The sequence below is a fragment of the Gambusia affinis genome, linkage group LG21 (genome assembly GCF_019740435.1).
Source record: "Gambusia affinis linkage group LG21, SWU_Gaff_1.0, whole genome shotgun sequence".
In the NCBI taxonomy this organism is placed as follows: Eukaryota; Metazoa; Chordata; class Actinopteri; order Cyprinodontiformes; family Poeciliidae; genus Gambusia; species Gambusia affinis.
This window is the reverse complement of record NC_057888.1, coordinates 20,791,954-20,808,585: the sequence shown is the minus strand read 5'-3', so window position 1 is coordinate 20,808,585 and position 16,632 is coordinate 20,791,954. Positions and strand designations below refer to the sequence as shown.

General features: G+C 42.5%; 1 protein-coding gene across 2 annotated transcripts in view; it reads right to left on the bottom strand.

The window, feature by feature from the left end:
- The window catches only part of sspo (SCO-spondin), an 84,721-nt gene that overhangs the window by 55,660 nt on the left and 12,429 nt on the right, over window positions 1-16,632 (bottom strand). For both annotated transcript variants that reach the window (XM_044104293.1, XM_044104294.1), the window contains 26 exons: window positions 16,490-16,575; window positions 16,173-16,298; window positions 15,162-15,318; window positions 14,769-15,021; window positions 14,531-14,672; window positions 14,300-14,441; window positions 11,530-11,702; window positions 11,140-11,358; window positions 10,893-11,061; window positions 10,463-10,724; window positions 8,719-8,929; window positions 7,778-7,872; window positions 7,426-7,682; window positions 6,477-6,611; window positions 6,152-6,354; window positions 5,941-6,068; window positions 5,592-5,701; window positions 4,256-4,405; window positions 3,689-3,782; window positions 3,380-3,589; window positions 2,414-2,619; window positions 2,156-2,270; window positions 1,742-1,863; window positions 1,177-1,332; window positions 359-592; window positions 141-263 (listed from right to left, as the gene is read on the bottom strand). In XM_044104293.1, coding sequence (XP_043960228.1) covers window positions 141-263; window positions 359-592; window positions 1,177-1,332; window positions 1,742-1,863; window positions 2,156-2,270; window positions 2,414-2,619; window positions 3,380-3,589; window positions 3,689-3,782; window positions 4,256-4,405; window positions 5,592-5,701; window positions 5,941-6,068; window positions 6,152-6,354; window positions 6,477-6,611; window positions 7,426-7,682; window positions 7,778-7,872; window positions 8,719-8,929; window positions 10,463-10,724; window positions 10,893-11,061; window positions 11,140-11,358; window positions 11,530-11,702; window positions 14,300-14,441; window positions 14,531-14,672; window positions 14,769-15,021; window positions 15,162-15,318; window positions 16,173-16,298; window positions 16,490-16,575 — 4,278 coding nt within the window. The remainder of the gene's footprint in view (window positions 1-140; window positions 264-358; window positions 593-1,176; window positions 1,333-1,741; window positions 1,864-2,155; window positions 2,271-2,413; window positions 2,620-3,379; window positions 3,590-3,688; window positions 3,783-4,255; window positions 4,406-5,591; window positions 5,702-5,940; window positions 6,069-6,151; window positions 6,355-6,476; window positions 6,612-7,425; window positions 7,683-7,777; window positions 7,873-8,718; window positions 8,930-10,462; window positions 10,725-10,892; window positions 11,062-11,139; window positions 11,359-11,529; window positions 11,703-14,299; window positions 14,442-14,530; window positions 14,673-14,768; window positions 15,022-15,161; window positions 15,319-16,172; window positions 16,299-16,489; window positions 16,576-16,632) is intronic.

Here is a 16,632-nt window from a genome sequence, read left to right as displayed (position 1 = left end):
TTCAAATGATTAAGGTTCCAAACTAACTTGTTTCTCTGAATCCGGTAGTTCCTATAATGCAAAAGAACATGTTCTATTGTCTCTTCTTCCCCACTTTATACACTTTATCGCCCTCTTCTCCTCATGTAATGTGAACTCACCACACACCAACTCATCTTCGCCGCGTGGACAGTCTGGGACGCCATTGCAGACTTGGGTCACATTCACACAGGTGCGGTTGTCACACGGGAAGCTTCCCGGACAGGATGGTATCCGAACGGAGCCTGGGAGACGGACGGTTCGTTTCCAATTAATCAGAACGTTCAAACATGTCCTCTGTGGAACCGATACGCTCACACTAGCATGACTACAAACTCACCGCAGGTGTTGATGCTCTCGTCAGATGAGTCTCTGCAGTGGGGGGTTCCGTCACAGAGCTGCTGGTAATCCACGCACTGGTCCCCACTGAGGCAGAGCGCCTGGCCCGGTCCACAGGGTGCAGCGCAATCCTGCTCATCACTGCCGTCCACGCAGTCCGTTTCCCCGTCACAACGCCACGCCTGAGGCACACACTGCCCCCCGCTGGCACACCTCAACTCATAGGACCTACAAACTGCACCAAGGGAGCTTTCGTTGACAAAACCTGACATCTGTCTTGGAAGATGTCATGGTAAGATCACTTTAGAGATGCACAGAAGTCTGATCCTTTGCAAATATGGCACTTTCTGTTGGATTAAGTTTTCAGTTAACCTTTTCAAAGAGCCAGGACTCCTTGAATGAACCAACAAAAAGTATTTCAGGGCAGGTTTCAGATAGTCACTCCTCCCTACAACTGGTAGTATTTTGGTTTTGGAACTCTACTCTGTTATCCTTCTTTAAATTTTGAGAGATTGTTTTTTTCTGTGTTGGTATGATCGACATTCAGGCCAGTGCCAGGAGAGAGAACAACAGTTCTGTGGAAGATCTTCACAGTCAAACAACAGTCGTGTGTTGAGACACTAAACATATGCAGAAAAATAGAATTACAATTGTAACAATTATTGGCTTCTACAAACAGGTATTGTATCAGGTATTGTCCTTTTTCTACAAACCACATGATGACACGAGGAGAACTTTAAAAACTTAAAGATGGGTAACACCTTTAAGAGTAATACTTAATTGATTTATTTAGTTATTTATTTAAGATCATTTTATTACCTGAAGATGGCGTGACAGGTGACAGAGTGATTCCAGAGTAGCAGCTGGTTCCGTTCTCATCCTCTCGGCCCGGACAGTCCGCCGTTCCATCGCACAGCTTCGTTTTGTCAACGCATGAACCATCGCTGCAGGCAAACTGATGGGGAGCACAGGTCACTGCAACGTCAAGAAAACACACGACATGTTGGGTCACTTAAATTGAAGAGACCAGAATATATCATTTGAAAGGACATGAGGTAAGAACAGAGAAAAATGAAGCTTTATTTCAACGCTTTTGATCAAACAAGCCAAACCAGCTGTGTCCGGTTGGTAGCTGATGCACTAAGACAGAGTTCGGGGTTCCTTTTCTGTTTTATTCAGACTTGTTGATGCTTCCAAACAAGTTAGCCAAAAGTTAGCTTAAGAATTAGAGAAGTTAAAAACTGAAGTATATGAACTAGTCAAGCATTGACTGCATTGTTTTGCATCTATTCCAGATCTTTTTTCTTGTGCAAGCTAATTGCCATACACCCAGCGTTGAGCATTGTCCTGTCTGTAGACTGGACATTAGAATGTTACTGTTCACCTTTCCTTGGGCAGACAGCTTCATCTGTTCCTGAAGGGCAGTCTCTGTGTCCATCGCAGAGTGTGTGTGCAGGGACACACTGATCGTCGGGACACTGAAACTCTCCCGGTGAGCACACACACCTGCAATTCAGGGAGTCTGGATGAGATCCTTAAAAGCCCAGAATAAACTGTTTAAAAGGACATGGCCGTAATATGAGGTCACAGAAACAATAAGGGAGAAGCCAGCTGCGTAGCGTCAAGATGTTTTTCAGTAAATCTTAAAAAACCCTGCGAGTCGTTTGAAATATTTGCATTATTGGCACTGATTTATCACTAGCAGAAAAACTAAACAAAGAAACCAATTTTAGTCTCTTAGATGCTTAAAAATGTATTTAAATTCTCAAAAAATTAGAAAAATAAAAGGAAAACACACCCCCTTTCATCACCGAGGTCTCCACAGTCATCATGGCCGTCACAGCGGTGGATGTAGAGGATGCAGCGTCCTCCTGGACACAGGAACTCCCCTTCATCACAGACCACACCGCAGTCTGAACAGGTGATAGATCACAGAACACAGTTCATAAAAACCCATCAACAAACAGAGGAAAAGAAACCGGATGAACATGGATAAAACTTACCATGAAGTTAATTTATTAACCAGCTAAAAATGTATTTCTCTGTGTTCGTTCACCTTGCTCATCAGACCCATCAGCGAAGCCACAGTCCAGCCGTCCGTCACACACACGGCTGGCTGGAAGACACTTTCCGTTGGCACACTGAAACTCTCCTGGAGGACACAGAGGCGCCGGGGTGAGGGGTCCGCAGAACTCCTCATCCGATTGGTCAGCACAGTCTGGGTGGCCATCACAACGCAGAGCCAGGTTCAAACATGGTCCACTGCAAGGTCGGGGTTATCTCACTTAATTCACTTTAAGAGTTTTAGTCCTGCAGAAAGACTGACTGTAAAACTGACTCAAGTCATGACAGCAAATGTTGGATTCATTTGAAACCATTAATCGGATTAATCGTGACGAGTCGATTATTTAAATACTTGTTGACTAATTTGGTAATCGATTTGTCACTAACCGGAGTAGACAGACTCAAAAAAGGCATTTGTTGAAGCAACAACTCAGTCAGAGCAGTAATTAAGTATAAAAATATCTAATTTTTTTCAATTAAGGTAATTTAAAAAAAAATCTATCTGTAAATATGTTGCACCTAGGCCTGTCACAATTATAAATAAATTATTGATATTATTGATTTACTGAGAAATAAATTAAAACAAAGCCAATCATTTCTATTGGCATGATTTATCAATTATCTCTGTTTTTCACTCTTTCTACCAAAGGCTGGATGCTAAGTACTCTTGCATTTGTATTTTGCCATTACCGTTATATTATTTAAAAATAGTCTCAAAAGAAACAATATAATCGTTTATCACAATAACGTCTGGAGCAATTTATCGTCCAGCAGAATTTGTCATCGTGACAAGCCTGGCTGCACCCAGAACTCTTAATATGGCAGTTTTAACTTGACCTGGTTCAAATTGTGAACAAAAAAAAAAAGAAAACAAATCTCCTATTAAGCAACCTTTTCTGGGCTGCGTTTTCACATGTTGATGTCAGAAGGATTGTTTTAGCTGGGGGTCAGGAATCACCTCGGGCTGCTGGCACATCTGAACTGCTCCGGGGAGCAGGTGGCTGGACAGACCTCATCCGAACCGTCTCCACAGTCGTCCTCGTTGTCGCACACCCACTGAGAGGAGATGCAGCGTCCGCTGGCACAGGAAAACTCTGACTCCAGGCAAGGAGGCGGGGGAGGAGGGCAAGACACGCCCTCACAGCGCCACACACCCTCTTCACAGGAACTGGACAAAACGACAACAGGGGTCAGATTTCCAGGCCATCTGTTTCTCTAACATTAAAACAGATTAGGGTTTTTTTCACGTGGTTTTAGACGGACAGACCAGTTCTGACAGTGATTGGTGATGGCACTTCCAGGTGGAAACATGGAGCCCTCCCATTCACAGGGACACTGGGTGGGTTCTATACAGCTGTCACCTATGGAGCGATATGAAGCATATTGTTCTGAAATTTGCTTCATATTCAAGTTTGCTCTGCTTTGCAAACCTTATCTGAAATTTTTTTTTAAAGGTTTTCCTTGGCTATTTTGCATAGTTTTATAGGATACGTTTTGAAAAGTTACCGTAAAACATTAAAAGCAATATTTTTTTTTTTAGCTTGTCATAAGAGAGAAAAAGAGTAAAATGTTCTCATTCATTTCTAAACGTCACCATTCCAAACTAAGTCTTTAGCTCCAAATTAAACAAGCTATTTATTTAGGTTGCCAAAGCAAAAATATTTAGTTAACAAGCCATATATGCAATTTTATATGCAGATAACCAGAATCAGACTGTCAAAATAAAAGCTGGGTCTTTTGCGAATATCCGCATAAACTACTCCTATGTAGTTTGTAGGTCCCTAATGGATGTATTGTAAATAATTACACCTTACGTAGCACATCTTTTTGTTACCGTGTCTGACTGTGCCTGCAGGGCAAAAGCAGCCCTCCACACAGGACAGCAGCCCACACTGAGAGTGTGGACTCTGCTGGACACCAGGGCAGGACGGGGTGCAGGCTGGACCGCACGGATCATAGAGCTGTCCTTTATCACACTGAAGAGCTGCAGGGCATGGAAGCAGAAGCTCCTTAAATGCAGGCTCACCAGCGGACATGAAAAGTTAACCAAACAGTGGTTTGTGAAGTACAAAAAATGAGACCATTAGAAATCATTTTAAAACTCTTTCTACCTTTAACATGACATTCATCCTGTACAGAATTACTCTCGGTTAACCCAAAAATGGTTATAAGCCTCAAACATGAGAATGTAAGAGACTAAAAGTGAGGTTGTGACTTTCTTGGGAGAATATCTATATGTGCACAATTATTGGGCAACTACACTGGGTTATAAAAAGATATCTTATGGAAGTTGTCTAGGTTTTCTCAACAGAATTTGGACTATTTTGCACAGCTGAATCCAAAAATGACATGCATTTCACTCAACCAGGTCAAGTTTTTGGTCTAATTTGATTTACAGAAATCTGATATTCTGACTAAATTGATGACATTTTTGTCACTTTCAGCTCATTTCCGTTAATATTTCTGATCCAAAAAAGGTTTTCTAACAGAGTGTATTAATTATTTTAGAATACACAATAATGACTAACACTGATAAGGGTAAGTGCATGTGAAATGAATATTAGTTCAGAAAATTGACTTGATTGTGCAAAACCAAAGTGATTTTTGGCTGCAGTTCATCAAGATGACCTTATGACAGTTGGAAAAAAACTCCAGACATTTTTTTGGATGTTGTGCAGAATTATTACGCAACTAAATGAAAAACATGTTCTTCCTACTAGTTCAAAGCTCTTTAAAAATTATTTCTGACATTTCAAAACATACTCGGCAATCAGTGAAGACATTTCTTAATAACAGTGATCAATCAGTTTCCTTCACTTCGCCATTAAACAGCAAGTAGAGCTGAGAAACATTTCCATTGTTCAGGTCAGACTAAAATCCCCCAAAACGTTATTGAACAATACGCTACGCTCTAAATTAAAACCATACTGGGATGGTTGGAACAACTGAACATCAGCAGAAAAATAAATCTACAAGGTAGAGTTGGAGGGTTGGATTTGTGTTCAACTTAAAGTGGAAAAAGTTAGAATATGATTTATCATAGTCTCATGTTCTCCATATTGCCATTTAAAAAATATATACTATTAAAATGTCATTTTAATTTCTTTTGTGTCATTTTAATACGTGTTGATTGACATTCGGGGAGTGTTTGGTGTGCGAATGTGACGTACGGCAGAGATCCTGAGACCTCCAGCGGATGTAGACTCCTCTCCGGTTGCACTCCTCTGCATATGAAGCAACAGCTGTGCAGAGACATTCACAGTCCCCACCGGAGTCACAGCTGAAGACAAAACAGAACAGAACACAGAGCAAACAAAACACATGCTCAACCTTCAAGGAATTACAAAATATGTACCGCAAAAAAAAAAAACAACTCCCCAAATAATAAAAGAATTTGGAATGCAAACCCAGTTTTTTTTTTTAGTTTTTTTGCTTCTTTTTGCTTTCAAGGCAGCAGAGCTACTAGATGCACAATGCAGATCTCAAAGCCAAAACTCTGTGATTAGTCGTGTCACTCACCCGCATGCATCAAAGACACACCAGTCATAATACTGCTGGAAGGAAACCTCAGCATGGCAGCGTGAAAACAGCTCCTGAGTCAGCACTGCACACCTCTTCCTGGCCCAGGTCACTCTGTGGGGATTCAGCTGAAAAGGCAACAACCGTCATTACCAGTGGTTTGTTCCACTGGGAGAACGAACACACGGACGGATGTCCATGGTGAACTTACAGCGCAGGGATCTCTGAGGTCCTGGTTTTCCACGTCGGGGCATGAAGGGCTGACCTTCCAAGAATTTCCAAACAGCTCCGGCGTGGACTCCGTGATTCCTTGCCGTGTTGTGAAGTCGTTCTCCGTGTCTCCGTCAAAGTTCCCGCACAGGCCTTCCACCTGACCCCGCAGGTGGGGCGCCAAGCGCACATACACACGCATCCCTGGTGGAAAAAAGAAAACAACAACAAGAACACAGGATTAGCTTCAATAGCAAACACCAAGAACTATTACAGGCAACATGCCGAATGTGAGAAAGAAAAGCCTGATCTGGAAGGTGGCTTACCTCCATCCCAGAGCAAGGTGATTCCTAGTCGGGAAGAGAGAGCGACAAACATGCCTGCTCTCTCCAGAGCCAGACCACTGCCGCTGTAGGACTTTGGTAAGGAAATAGGCATTCCATTCACCGTTACTGCTTTACCTGAACACCACAGACGAGACAAATTAAGTCACCAAACTACTTTCCTACTTCCTAGGAAACATATTCTGATGAAAAAGATGCATGTTCTGTACATTTCCCTCTAAAATAAATTTAAAGGTGATAGAAAAAGCTGTCCACTGAAGGTTACAAGCTGGTTTCTTTAAGAAATCCTTGAATTCAAGTTTAAGTTGGAATCAAACAAACAACTATTGGTCATTTCACCAATGTATGAACACAGACTGAAAAAGCTGCTGTCATTCCTTTTGAGAATGGTAATATGAGTTATTACTAGAGAACATAGGTCTAAAAATCACCTGCTGTGCTCTTCTGCTCTCCCATTACAGATGTTTGACTGATAGACCAGCCCACCAGGTCATGACCCCATGTTTACAGTTAACAATAGTCACTCTACTGATGCCAACTCAGCAACTTGTTTACTATTTTTAGCAATATTCCAGGCAACAAAATAAATTGGTATTGGACAAAATCGGAATCGGCAGGTCCAGCATTTTATAGATCGGTAATCAGCAATCAGCTAGAAAACTGCAATGATGCAGCTCTAGTCTTTACCCAGGGTGGCATAAGAAATAGAAGAAAAACAGAAGTGTTGTGTAAGTTGTGGCCCAAACTAGTTTTCTAATGCTTGTTTAGCCAAGCAATAGTCAATCATTTAAAGTCATTTTCTTACTTTAATTGTTTGCCTGCTGTGCAAGAATCACCACAGGTTGTCTGCAACGTCAATCTTTCAATCTTTCATCAGGTTTTTGCCCAAACAGCATGTGTGCGTGTGTGTGTGTGTGTGTGTGTGTGTTACCTCTCAGCAGGTGTATGACCGTGTTTCCGAGGCTGAGGGTGACAGACTTGGTGCAGGTGACGCCGGTGCTGCCACACGGCACGTTCTCCGCCGTCACGCTGAACAAGCCGCTGTTTTCCCGGGCCAGCACGTACTGGCAGTCACCCAGGAACGAGTAGCAGCGACCGTCAAACGTCACGTAGTGTGGATCTCCGGTGGCAACGCACACACCGGCACAGACGGTGTGGGTGCAGTGCCAGCGCCGCTCCTTACACACACTGTAGGGGGGGAGGAAAAATAAATAAATAAAATAAAAAACTTTGTTTGGTAAAGTTACAGGGTGGGGATGTCAACCCACAGCTGTGGATGTTACCATGTGTTGCAGTCTTTAGTGATGGTTTCATTTGTGTAATAGAGTTGACCGTTATGGTGACATGGACACTCCTCTGGAGGAACACAGCGATCCTCCTGAAACGTGTGAAGATCCAGAGTTAGGAGCACAGATCATGGAGCTCGGCTGCCTGCCATGTCTCCAGGGCCATTCTACCAATAGATCTACATATGCTTTATTCATTACAAGTTTTTATTGCGTTAACTTCAGTAGCTTCATCTGTTATTCCAATTTGCCTCAAGCTAAATTTAGACTATTCAATGTTAGGAGTTAATGGAGGGATTACAGTAGTCTGCCTGAGTGAAGAGAAGACTTAGCATCTTGTTTATTCCATTCTGGTTCAAAGGAATAGAAATGATACATAAGCAGAAAAAAAACTGATGTTTTCAGGTTGAAGTGGAGCCATATGCAGAGAGAGAGGAGAAGAGGTGTTTTTACTGGGAGAGTGAATGGTGGAACAATGGACCTGGACTAATTAGCTAACTGGTTGCAGGTGTGAGAGGAGAGAGAGAGAAAGTTGTACATGGGGGCGAGGGAGAGTACACTGGTACTAGGAAATGAATTTACCTCTAAAGAATGACTATACATAAGAAACATGATTAATAATGATTAATAACTAAGACAGTACTGAACCAAAGGAAAACAGAAACAGACTGATCTGAACCAAAATAAGAACAGATACCAAATCAGAACTGAAGAACCACTGAAATTAACTGTTTTGTTCAGACATGCAATATCCTGAATGTGGGGGAAAAAGTGAAACTACAATAATCCCTACAACATCCATCAAATAGAACACGGCGGTGGCAGTATCATCCTGCTAGAATGGCCTTCTTTCATACTTTTGCAAGGGGATACAGGAGCAGCTGCTTATCTCTCTCCCATTTAGCCCTGAGAAAAGGCTAATGTGAATTTTCACCTACTAGAGAGACAGTTCCCTGAGGACAGACACAGCCAGACAGCGGCTCCCTGCAGCTGGACTGTGAAACGCTGGACACAGGTTGATGGCCAGGAGGCTCCAGACTGGAGCAGGTCAGGAGGCAGGAGCGTGGAGAGTAGACCAGAGAGTGGGGGCACTGTTGTACCTCCTCACAGAGCTCCTGGGTGCAGTTAAACGCTCCCTGCTCACACACACTGGAAAGAGAGGGAGAATAATGTGAGCTGTTCACAAAAGTTTTAAGAGTTATCTGAAAACTGGAACGCCTGTGTGTGACACAGAAAAATGTTTCCATATAAACCTGCTGAGTGGATTGAAATGCATTCCTGATCTTTCATGCTTGCTATATTTCTGCTCTCTCAGGCAGGTTTACAACACATCCATAAAGATTCATGTCAACAAAACGTGCTCAGCTTTTATCATAATCCTTTTGCTGCCTTTTGACTGTCGCTCGAGGCACTAAATGTATATGGTTTTGTTTATCTGTATAATCATTAGCCATTTCGCAGTACAGTGAGTCAGCTCAACAGACAGATTGCTGTCGGCACTAGAAAGACAATGTCGACGGCACATAAAGCTTAGAGTAGATATCAGATCAGGCGGCTCCGTTACAGGCTTTAAGAGGGCAGTTTGAGGAAACTGCATGCGTTGTGATGTGGTGAAGAAATGCAATGAAATCAACCTATCCTGGATCAGGGAGCAGGATCATAGAGTGATTTCATCAGAGCTCTCTCACCACCGCGTCTCCTCTTCAGACAGAACGTGTCTTCAGACTCTCTGAAGGAGAGCGATGCTCTAATGGTAACATTTCACACATTTGCATAATTTCGTTTCACTTTTATCAACACATTAGTTTGAAAACATCTTTTCGGTGTCACATTCTAGTTTCATGTTTAATTGTGGTAACTTTGAAGAGCTAAATTTCCACACCTCATCTCCACCATCAGATAGTGAAAGCGGCACATATAAACTCAGCAGATCAGAAAGTCAATTTTCTGATCTGCTCTTACAAATCAGACATAGAACCACATCAGACAGTGATCAGGCCATCTATAGTCTCTTTCTTTGATAGATTGATATTGAGCTAGTCTACTATGTTCATTGGTCATCATAAATAGGGTGCTAAATAATACCCGTATTAGACTTAATGTAAATGTGATGTTCAACTAAAGTTGCTTCATTTAATCCGTTCAAATGGATTAAATGTACATTTAACATTTATTCACTTTTGGGGAAAAAAATACACTAAATGATGGATCTGAGAATGAGAAACTGCAGTTTCAGTTGACTGCAGGTTTGGGAACTATGATGACACTGGAATAAATATATTGCGTCTGGTGAACCATCTCTAGGTTGCTTTCATCAGAGCTCTCTGATGAAAGCAACATAGATGTTAGTCAAATAGATGTTGACTAACATCTATTTTTCTTGGATCATGACTCTTTCCCAATAACAGACCACCTTCGGTTTTCTGGCAGAGGCTTTCCAAATCTCTACTAAAGATGTCCTGACCATTTGAAGAGAAAGAAAACCACAGTGTGAAAGAAACTGGAAACTCTATCTTTATGTGTTATTCATTTTCCTAAAAAAAAGTAAAACACAAGATAAGTTCATCTTGGAGAATACCCTACAATATGTAAAGATTAAGCACTGTTGTTCTGGCTTAGACATAAGTTAAGAAATATCTGACTTGACATAATTTGTGTCATTTCCTTCACCTCTCTACATACCAAGTGTTGCAGCCTTTCTGGACCACAGCGCCTGCTGGATACACCTTGTCACCTTCCATGCAGGGGCACAGAGAGATGGGCACACACTGGCCTTGCTGGTCCTGTACAAGTCCCGCTGGACACTGACAACCTGGAACACACACGCTGCGTCCCGATTCAGAGCTGAACTCGTCACAGCTCCGGCCCTGACGCTGGTCTGAGCAGGAGCCACCGCAGGCACGACCGCACTCCTGGTACGTCTGGCCCCCTGTGCACTGGACCGCTGGGTAGGAAGAGATCTACTGTTAACATACGTGTATCTGGGAGGCAAACAATTATTTTAAACAATGGGTGGGCAACTTAGAGGTACTAATTGTGTGTATTTTGTCCAGACAAGTTGCACTGTGAATAAAAAAGTAATCTTTTATAAGAGGGCCGGGGACCATCTTACGGCAGAGTGTTTGGTTGCGCCACTGGACTGAGACGCCCTCCTGAGCGCAGTGTCGGCCGTAGGCAGTGAGGACGGTGCAGTGACATGATGTCCTCTGTGGAACACAACCACACACCTCCGACAGGCAGAGACGGAAATATGGCTCCCTGTCCACGACATCATGACACACCTGCAGGGTAGAGGTGTGACGATTGTTTGTTCAAGAAGAGAGAGGTAGGAAGACAAAACTCTCTTCATACACACTTACCTGAAAGACCGGACTATGTATGACGGCACACACTGTTTGGGCGTAGATTCTCCTCTGGGTGTAGGTGGAGCAGGGGTCAGCTGGAGTTCCTCCAGGCAGGGTGCAGGGCTCACTTGTGAATTTCTCTGCGAAGGATAAAACATTGTTCTCCACATCTCCCTCTGGCGTGGTAAAGTCATCATGCTGGCTCCAAGTCAGAGTTCCACATAGACCACGCACCTTAAACACAACACGTGCATCCATTCACCACTGCTAACGGAACATTCACATAGAAATGACTGCATACAAAGTGACTTGTTTCTTCAAGCAGGTAACCAAATAAGCATGCAGGAATCTGTTTTTCTCAAAGTGGATGTCTAAGAAAAGAACCACATGTGGTCTCAGTATCACCTTGTTGGCAAAACCAGGCTGTAGGCTGATGAGGGTAAAGGAGCCATCTAAGTACCATAGAAGTTGGGCTCCAAAAGTCTGGATGACGATGAATGAAGAAGTGGCCTTGCGCAACACCAGGTCTCCAGTCACCACAGGCATCATCTCCCGTTGGCCATTCAGAGTCACGGTGCCTAAAAAGAACAATACTGTCCTAAAGCATAGGTTTTGGGAGGCTCAGATAGTAGGAGTCCATTCTGTAGCCGGTGGGTTACAGGTTCAAACCCCAGTTTCGTCTGTCAAAGACATTGTGTCATCGAGCAAGACACATGTGTGTTTACTTCAAGTACCTGTTTTCTCCAACAAGTAAAAAATATATGCTAGGATAATTGATCTATCTAAATTGTCCCTAAGTGTGTGTGAATGGTTGTTTGTCCTGTGTGTCTTTGTGTTTCCCGGTAATGAGCTGGCAACCTGTCACACTCTCACGCCGTCCATACTCACCAAGATTGGGTCTCTGCAATGGACTCTAATTATTGACCTGCTAATAGGCAAGGCAAGGCAACTTTATTTATATAGCACCTTTCAGCCAAGGACAATTCAAAGTGCTTGTACAAAACAAGTTAAAAACAACAAGAAGATAATAGAAAGAAAGTAAATTAAAGCCCAAGCAGATTAAAAATGTACAAAATAAAATATTACAGTTTGAATATATTTAAAAACAAACATTTAAGAATAGGCAATGTCAAATAAGAAGGTTTTTAACCTTGTTTTAAATAAACTCAAGGTAGGGGCAGTCTTACAGTGAGCAGGAAGTTTATTCCAGAGTGTTGGAGCATGAAAACTAAAAGCTGCTTCACCATGTTTGGTTCTGACTCTCGGAATAGTTAGAAAGTTTGATTGTGATGATCTTAAAGGTCTGAGTGGTATATATGATTGAAGAAGATCAGAAATGTAGTCTGGGTTTCTATTATGAAGTGCTTTATAAACCATTAAGGAGATTTTAAAGTCTATTCTTTGAGTAATGGGTAGCCAGTGCAGGGATCTTAGAACTGGACTGATATGCTGATCTCTTTTTGTTTTAGTCAGGACTCTTGCAGCGGCATTCTGGAGAAGCTGGAGCTGTCTTATTGCTTTTTTTGATAATCCAGTAAAAATAGCGTTGCAGTAATCGAGTCTACTAAAAACAAAGGCGTGAACTAATTTTTCAGAGTCTTGTGGGGACATGAGTCGTCTAATTTTAGCAATGTTTTTAGATGGTAGTATGATGTTTTTATAATAGATTTGATGTGATTATTAAAGTTCAGATCAGGATCCATGATCACCCCCAGATTCTTGGCTTCATCAGAGCATTTTAATCCAATGGATTGAAGGTGGGGGATTATACTTAATCTATGCTCTTTTGGTCCAAACACTAATATTTCAGTTTTGTTTTTATTTAGTTGGAGAAAATTTTGGCCCATCCAGACATTAATCTGCTCAATACATTTGGTGAGTTTTTGAACTTGACTGTAATCTCCTGGTGAAAGATTAATGTACAGCTGTGTGTCGTCGGCATAATTGTGGTATTCTATCTTATTATTTTGTATAATTTGAAATAACGGAAGCATATAGATATTAAAAAGAAGCGGCCCCAGGATGGAGCCTTGGGGAACTCCATATGTAATTTCATTCAGTTTGGATTTAAAATTGCCTATGGACACACAGAAGGTTCTATTGGACAGGTAGGATTTAAGCCAGTTTAGTGCTATACTGGAAATGCCAACCCAGTTTTCTAATCGTGATAATAGAATTTCATGATCGACTGTGTCAAAGGCAGCACTGAGGTCAAGTAAAACTAATATTGATATTTTATTACGGTCAGTGTTTAGACGGAGGTCATTGAATATTTTGACCAGCGCAGTTTCAGTGCTGTGATGTTGACGGAAGCCTGACGGAAGCCATTAATAGACACATCAATGTAAGGGGCAGTCACAAGGCTTTGGATGTGTAACTGGAAGCAAACCAAAGACAAACAGACTCCTCACACACACATCATGTGGATTTGTTTTCCATCTGACAGCAGGATTACTCATTTGGCCTCTCACACATTCCACAGAGTGAACAGAGCCAAGAGAATGAGAAACTGGAAAAGAACATTTGTTAGAGTAGCATCAAATCTGATAACAAAGGCTTGTTTAGTGAGTGATATCTGAGAATGAAACTGCGTGAATGGAGAAACTGAATGTGCCTAGATATGAAAAGACTCAATAAGAATCTACTCTGGCACAATTACTAAAGTTCATCAGTGAAACATCTTGTTATCACACACCACAATTGTTGTGTGTTTCTCTATGGCTGCCTTATCCAGTGAACAAAGTACAGAGCAAAGGTCTTCATCCAGCCCTGCTTCTGCACATTTTCTTTCCAAGAAGCCAGATGTTCTACTTATTTCCTAAAGTCAACTTGAACATTAGTTTCCTGTGTTGACCTGACATCTAGTTTTACTACAGATAGTTTTTTCCCCTCCTTTTCAGTCTGAAAGGATGAACATGTACCTTAATGCAGGAGCCATTGCAAAGAATTTTGCACCATTGTCACGTTGTATATTAGTATCAATACATTGTTTTTACTTGTTATTCCCACTTTAAAGATATTTTAAAAAATGAATAAGTATACACCAAATCTAACTGAAGTATAAAACACTGAATAATTCTGTTATTCAAATTTAGCTCCTTACAGTTACTCAGTCGACATTTTCAACACCATGTCATATTTATGCCAACAACTGTCAATTTTTTAGCCGACTCACCAGTGTGTGTAACGGTGACCGTTGTGTGCAGAGCCGTCACTGTTATCTCCTTTAAACACCCCGTTCCTCGTCCCTCTGCCCCGTCCCCAGCCGTACACTCTCCACAACGCACTCCCACCACCAGCTTCCTGTCCACAAAGTCCTGGACGCAAAAACGGGAGCAGACAGCGGTCAGCATCCACCCAAACGTCTCAGCATGCGTCACTGTCTGCACTGTGGTTTGTGTCTTACCTCCACCACGATGAAAGCACAGTCTCCACCAGACAGTGCATACCGTTTCTTGTCGAATGTGGTCACCTGCAATGCCCCCATCAGAGTGCAATGGCCAGCACACTTCTCTCCTGTACACTCCCACTGACCTGCCCTGCACACACTGGGGGAATATGGAGACATGATGGAGGATCAGAATGAAAAACATTCAAAAGGCTTTTTGGGATGCTGCTGCAGGAGAAGTAGAGTCGTTTCTCACCAGGTGTTGCATCTCATCTGTATCCTGTCCCCAGGCTGGTAGATGCGCCTGCGGTGGAAACAGGGACAGTCTTCTCTGTTCAAGCAGAGACCCTGGTAAAGGTAGCGATCAGGAGGACACTCGCAGCCTCCCACACACTTCTCTCTGCACTGACCCACGGCTGCAGCCGGCCCCGGGGGGCGAGGGGAAGAGCAGCTCGGAGGACAGGAGGACACGCAGTCTGAAAAGACCTGTCCTCTGGGGCAAACACGACCTGGTGGGACAAGGGACATTTTGGGGGGAAAAAAACACAGTTAAACCAAACTGCTGCTTTTGCAAGACTTACTGGAGGAGGATAATAACATTCACAGTTTTTGTCTGTAAGTCAAACACTAAAGTCCTATATTTCTGCACCACAGAGTGCTGCGGTCCTCCACATTATGACGACGTGTTGTTCAGCACACTCCCGGGTGTAGCTGGCCAGCGTGTCACACACTGCATCCTGCCTCTCTTTGGGTGGGAGGCTGCAGTACAGATACTGACAGGCATCCATGTAGGCTCCTGGATCCACCTGTGAGTTAAAGACACAACCTTTTGTCATTTAACTATAAACCGCAATGGTTTGAATAAAACAGGTTCAAAGTAGTCTATTAATTTCACCAAAATGTTTCTTCTAACTAGCCCCAGTGAGTGCTAGTTAGAAGACAGAGCAAAGGATTAAGGCAGGGGTGGGCAATTCAGATCCTCGAGGGTCAGTGACCTGCAACTATCCCAGGTTCAACAAGCTTCAGTCAAATAGTTGAATCATCTCCTGAGTGCAGTCAAGTTCTCCAGAGTCGTGCTAACAACCTCATTATTTGGGCCTCAGACCGTGAGAACCCATTCTTAAAAAAAGCTTCTCTTGTACATGTACAAAGGATTTGTTTGTACCACTACCTATTTAATACATTTGAAGAGTTTTGACATTATATATGGATTTATTAGACAAAAACTAATGGTTAAACACGCTTATTTCTCTTAATCATGATGAGCATGTAGGATTTGGAAATGTTGGCAGCTTTTTAGAAGTAGAAGTTTTTAGGTGATCAACACCAACAATCAGTCTCATCTCCATGGAGACCCACGGATTTTTTGGTTTTGTTTTGTTTTTTGAAAACTCTTAAGTTTGTTTCCAGGTTCTTTTATGTAATGATGTAAAACAGTTGATTGAGTGATAAAAAAAAGACTGTTTCAAGTTAGAATCCAGCAGCAACCAGGATAATAAAATACAAGATCTGTGTGAAGTGTGTATTGTTATTAAAGATAAATCTAAACTGGGTAAAACAACATCACCAGGCCCAAGCTTTGTGAAACCTGGAGATTAGAAGTAGCCCACAACAATCTGATGAGTGTGTGTGTCTTCACTTCATTTCCCGAGTTTCTGACCTGGCTGTGGCAGTGTGTGAAGGGTTTCTCCAGCAGCAGACCACACACTGCTTCTGCCCGCCGGCGCAGGGCGGGATCTCCTGTGACATCACAGCTGTGGCCGAGCTCAGCTGCGTCACTGCAGTCCTGATGGACCAATAACAAGCCTCAGTCAGTGAGGCCTCTCACATGAAGGGCATTTAGACACTATAGCTGTATTTCTTAACAAAACTTTAAATGTTAACAAAAAGCATCATGATTTTGTAGAAAGAGCCAAACACTAAACTGAAAAATGAAAGCGGTGAAGACTCTCAAAAGAAATGTTTGAATAACAGAACCTCGCTGTGCTGGTCCGGAATTTTCCACGAGTTGCCAAAACTGGCAGCGTATGAAGAAACGGCTCCAGCCATCGTGGTGAAATCATCTGTGATCATTTACCCAGACAGCAATTCAAACGTAGCTTAGAGAAACCACACGAAGT